Source organism: Mauremys mutica, chromosome 2 (genome assembly GCF_020497125.1).
Source record: "Mauremys mutica isolate MM-2020 ecotype Southern chromosome 2, ASM2049712v1, whole genome shotgun sequence".
NCBI lineage: Eukaryota > Metazoa > Chordata > Testudines > Geoemydidae > Mauremys > Mauremys mutica.
The window spans coordinates 260,261,350-260,266,193 of record NC_059073.1 but is presented as its reverse complement, the minus strand read 5'-3'; the positions used below and the strand labels follow the sequence as shown (position 1 = coordinate 260,266,193).

The 4,844-nt window shown below is 53.8% G+C and overlaps 1 protein-coding gene across 1 annotated transcript; it reads right to left on the bottom strand.

Annotated features, from left to right (window-relative positions):
* Positions 1-2,176: 2,176 nt before the first annotated feature.
* PTF1A (pancreas associated transcription factor 1a) lies at positions 2,177-3,560 on the bottom strand. Its single transcript, XM_045007702.1, has 2 exons — positions 2,915-3,560; positions 2,177-2,466 (listed from the first exon to the last, which is right to left on the bottom strand). The coding sequence occupies exons 1-2, from the start codon at positions 3,549-3,551 to the stop codon at positions 2,264-2,266; spliced, it is 840 nt and encodes a 279-aa protein (XP_044863637.1). The 5' UTR covers positions 3,552-3,560; the 3' UTR covers positions 2,177-2,263.
* Between the last annotated feature and the right edge of the window lie 1,284 nt (positions 3,561-4,844).

Below are 4,844 nucleotides of genomic sequence, written 5' to 3'. Positions count from 1 at the left end.
TGCAAAAGCGACTTTCTGTGTTTAATGAGGTCCTAATACAGGACAAAATCGAATTATAGTTTGACTCTTTTTCTCTCCCAAAGAGCACAAAGTTCAATTACATTGGTGCAAACTTCTCTCTCCCGTTGGAGAATGGGGGGAGAGGGGCGGTTTGCACTCTGAGACCAACACAGATTTTTTGAGCTTTAAAAAAAAAGAATAATTAAAAAAAAAACCGAAGCCCCAGCTCTGCAGTGTTTGTATGGGTAAGTTGCTCCTCTAATTGCTATTGGAAGAGGTCCATGCCATCCGCGCTAGCACAAGGGGAACTAAATGTGTCTAACTAGGTTAATGCAATTAGCAGTCATGCAACATATTGCTCCCAGTTTGTGAGCTCTAAAAAAAGAGTCCAGTATATGAGGAGTAATAATTATACCTTGGCTCGCCAGTGCCGTTCCCATCCGCCTGGGCACCTCGTTTGGTCAGGTCTGCTCGGGACTCCGCTTGCAAGGCTGGGGTGGGCATCTGGGGCTCTCCCGGGAGCAGTGACGTCGGTGGCTGAGCCTGAGGAGCGGCGGGTACCACGGGAAAATCAGCACCTGCAGCGCTGGCCAGCAGCAGCGCCAGGCCCGCAGCCCACGCTCCCCCGCCCGACTCCTCACCCCGCCGCCCCCCCCCCGCTCCAGCCAGGTTCGAGCGCTGGCCCTGCACCCCCCCCCCCCCCCAGCAACACATTAACACTTTCCGCGCCAGCCCCAGGCGCTCGCGGCTACTTTCCTCTGCCAGGTGGAGTGGCCAAGCGGCGAGCACGCTGCATCCTCCGAGGCTCGTCCCAGTCCAGCTGGGGGCCAAGGGGCCGCTAGCAAAGGATCTCGGCTCCCTCGGCCCTTGCTCGGGCTTTGAAGTCAACGGGCGCTTTACCAGGGTAAGGGCTGCAAGGTCCGGCCAGTTATTGCTAGCCACAGAGCAGCTCCTCGCTCAAATGACGCGCCCACGGGGATGGGGCGTTTGTGCTACGCTCCTTCTTGGCATCAGGCTTTTCCTGGAAGACAGCCTGGTCCGCGGACAGAGCGCAGCCCCTCACAATACTCCTGTCCTCATGAGTGCCCGAGCCCCACCCTGCACCACTTAGTCCCGGGTTGTAGGGGCTGGGCGCGTGTGCAGCCGAGTCCTTATGTGCTCTGGCCCTGGTGCCCTGTCCGCGGCACCAGCATTGTGCTCACATGGCTAGGAAATGCTGCTGGTGTGCAACACAGCTTGGCCAGGCTACCGCGGTAAAACAACGGGGCACCTGGTCCCTTGTCCTCTGCCTTCTAGGGGCTTTGTTTGTTAGGGGTGCCAAATTCATTGTACTGAGCCCAACAGCGCTGGAGCTGTACTGAGCTAAGGGCAGCCTAACCAGGTTGGTTCCCAGAAGTTTGTGTGTGTCTGTCAGGTGCTCGTTGGTAGGCTAGTTCTAAGCACAGTAAAGTGATTCGTGAGTACGTGTGAGGCTGGTGTTGGACTAGCAGCCTCGTTCTTGGCGGTGGAAACCACAACCAGCTCCGTGTCATTGTAAAGAAGCAGAGGGGAATGGAAGTACCCACTGAAATGGATAAAGCCATGACTTTAAAACACTTCAGGAGGGCACGTCTAAAGAGGGTGGTGTGAAAAGCCACCGATGTAAGATCAGCCCTCAAAAACGCTTCTTATGCTGAACGCTAGTCATCTCTGGTGCAGAGGCCATGGTACGGATCCAATATCATGCTGCCATTGTTTGAACCACGTAACCAGTCTAGAACTAATCCCTCTTTTTAGGAAATGCCCCTTTAAACACCACAGGTCTTATTTGGCGACTTCAAGGTAACTTGTCTGTGATGTAGCTGAAACTTCCAACTTTCTATTATTTGAGTTCAATATTATATTGCCTGATAGTCTTAGCATTGATGTCCCACAAAATAAACTTCCTTAGAAGGTTTAAGCAGGGTTTATTATTAACAAACATAGAAATAATCCACATGTGGTAATAAATTATTTTCATATTTTGGAAGTGTTTTTCGAACAGTGTTATCGAAAGGTGCTGGTGGAATAAAACTATTGCATATTTTAAAATCAGGATAAATTATATAAATTATACATACAAATAGACAATACCACCTCATTAACTCTACTTGATAATAAATAGATAAATAAAAACATTGATTGCCATTAGATTTTGAGTTTTAAATTACGTTTAAAATATAGGTTTTTACATACAAATATACACTGGTGTCATGTTTGCATTTACAGTCAAAATATTCACGATTCATGATACAAAATCAAATGGAGGTTCATTTTCTATGTTGTTTAGAGAAGATTTGTTGTTTAGTTTTCTGGGGTCTTCAGGGGTCCACACTTTAGCTGTTCTAATAATGTTTTGTTCCTTAAGTTGCTTCTCATCAGTCCATGACAGAGAGTGTCCAGCAAGAGGAGGCAGTCCATAATCAGGGTCGCTTGGAGAAGGTGATCCTGGAAAAAGAGAGCAGTAGGAAAATAAATATTTTGCTATATACCAGTGGGAACCAGTCCAGGAACCCCTTCTCTTCGCTCTTGGCCGTTTCAGTGATGCAGGTAACCCAGCATTACCGTGTGCCATGCACGGACTAACAGCTTTCCCGGGTTTGAAAATACCAGGTTCCTCCCTCTTCTACCGGTCAGCCTAGCTGTGGATGGTCTCAACCCCTTCTCTATCCAAGCTGCAGTCTTGCGCTAGGAGAGAAGTCGTGGCAACAGGCAAGGTGCACATTCCTTCAGACAAACGGTTCAAAGGAGAACGCGCTGCGTGTGCGCCTCTGAGAGCATGTGCGAGCCTGTCTTTGTGTGTGTCTGGGGAGGTGTAAACCCAGCCCTGGTGTAACTCCGGGGAAGCCAACGGAGTTACGCCAGGGAGCGATTTGGACCTGGGCTGCCCACTTACTTGTGCCCCGGTGGCAGATGATGACTTTCTTGGGCTGGCTGGGGCTCTCGCTGCTGGCGCTCCGCAGGGGCAGGTCCGACTGCACCAGCTCGCTCAGGAAGTTGATGTAGCCAATGGCCAGGCGCAGGGTGTCCACCTTGGAGAGCCGCTTCTCGTAGGGCAGCGTGGGGATGTGGGACCTCAGCCCCTCGAAGGCGTCGTTGATGGACTGCATCCTCCGGCGCTCCCGCACGTTGGCCGCCTGCCTCAGCTGCTGCAGCTCGGCCTCGGAGCGCACCCGCCGGCGCCGCTTGGCGGAGCTCAGCGCCTTGAGCCTGCCCCCCGGGGACAGCAGCTCGGCGGCGGCCGCCCCGCAGCACTCGTAGGGGAAGCTGGGCGAGGAGGGGGAGGAGGAGGAAGAGAAGTTGGCCGCGGCGGCCGCCGCCTCGCAGCAGTAGCCACCCTCGCCCTGCCCCCCGTCCCGGTAATACTCCTGCAGCTGGTGGCTCAGGAAGTCCACGTCCTGCTCCAGGAACTCGTCCGCTTCCAGGGGGTCGCGGGAGGACTGGTCCGTGAAGAAATCCTCCTCGTCGAAGTAGGGGGGCGAGGAGAAGGAGTCCAGCCCCCCGGGGAAATGCTCCAGCAGCACCGTCTCCATGCTGCGCCCTGGCCCGGGCACGCTGGGGCGGCTGCCGCCCGCTGCTGCCCGGGGACCCAGCCGCGAGGAGCCTCCTGCTGCTTCTGAGCCCCTCGCCCCGGCTGCTCCCGGTGAGCCGCCGCCGCCGCCGCCTGCTGCTGCTGCTGCTGCCCCAGCTCCTGCTGCGGGCGCTGCCCGGCCCCGGCGCCTCTGCCGCTCGCTGGGGAGGCTGCTGGGGACTTGCTCGAGCTGAGGGCTGGCACGCGAGGATTCTTATAACTACATCCACAGGCGCGTGCCATTAACCAACAGCGCCAGCCAATCAGCGCGAGCCGCAGAGGGAGAGGCTCAGGCGCGGGGGCTGGGGGGTGCACACACCTAGAAAGCTCCTGAGCTATGAGGGGAGAGGCGGGGCCCGGTCCAGGCGGGGGGGGGGGGGCGCTGCCCCAGCTCTACCTGGTGCTGCTATGGCACCTCCAGGTGTTTGCACTCACCCCTGCTCAGGGCACATGCAGGCCGGGTTGGGGAAGAGGCGATGAAAAGCAGTAGCAGCTCGGAGTGATTTTATCGGCGCCAGATCACCGGGACGGTGGGCAGGACTCCCTTGGTGGCCCATCCCGTCCCTGTGCTATTTACCTGAACGCAACACTCAGCAAACTGAAAGGGAAACGGCGAGGCTGGTCTGTCGCCACGCTGTAGATTCCCCCCGTCTTAGAGATCGAGGACCCTAAAATGGCTGTGAGGAGCGCCACTTAGCATGATACAATTCCTCAGTCTCTTATGGGGAAGGGGATGATACCTGCAGGAAGCCTAAAGCACTGTGCGTTCATCCTCTGCTCAGACTGAGATGTTCGAGATTCACAGCCACCTGGCCTGTGACTAAGCATTCTGCTACTGTCATTCTTTAGGGTGCTCTTAGCAAATTAATGAAAGCAACGTATTTCCCTTTCTTCTGTTAGAGAATGTAACCATGTCATTCTAGATTTTGAACAGTATCTGCTTCACTGGAGACTTTTTAACTACACAAGGTGCTGAACAGCAAATGGATGCCATCCCCTTCATACCTTTATTTCTTTATCAAACACTTTTGAAATGGAGCATTAACTCACACAGATCACATTCGCAAAATCTACAGACGCGAAGTATGCCGTCTGAAGAGGTATATTTCATTCCTTGATACTTGGTGTCTTTGTCAAGTCACTTAAATATTTTTCCACCGTGTATTTAAGTAGTACTACAATATATTCAGAGAGTCTGAGAGTTTACGCTGTTTTAAGAGTTATTTTAAAGCAGGCATATGGTTGATGGATTGCT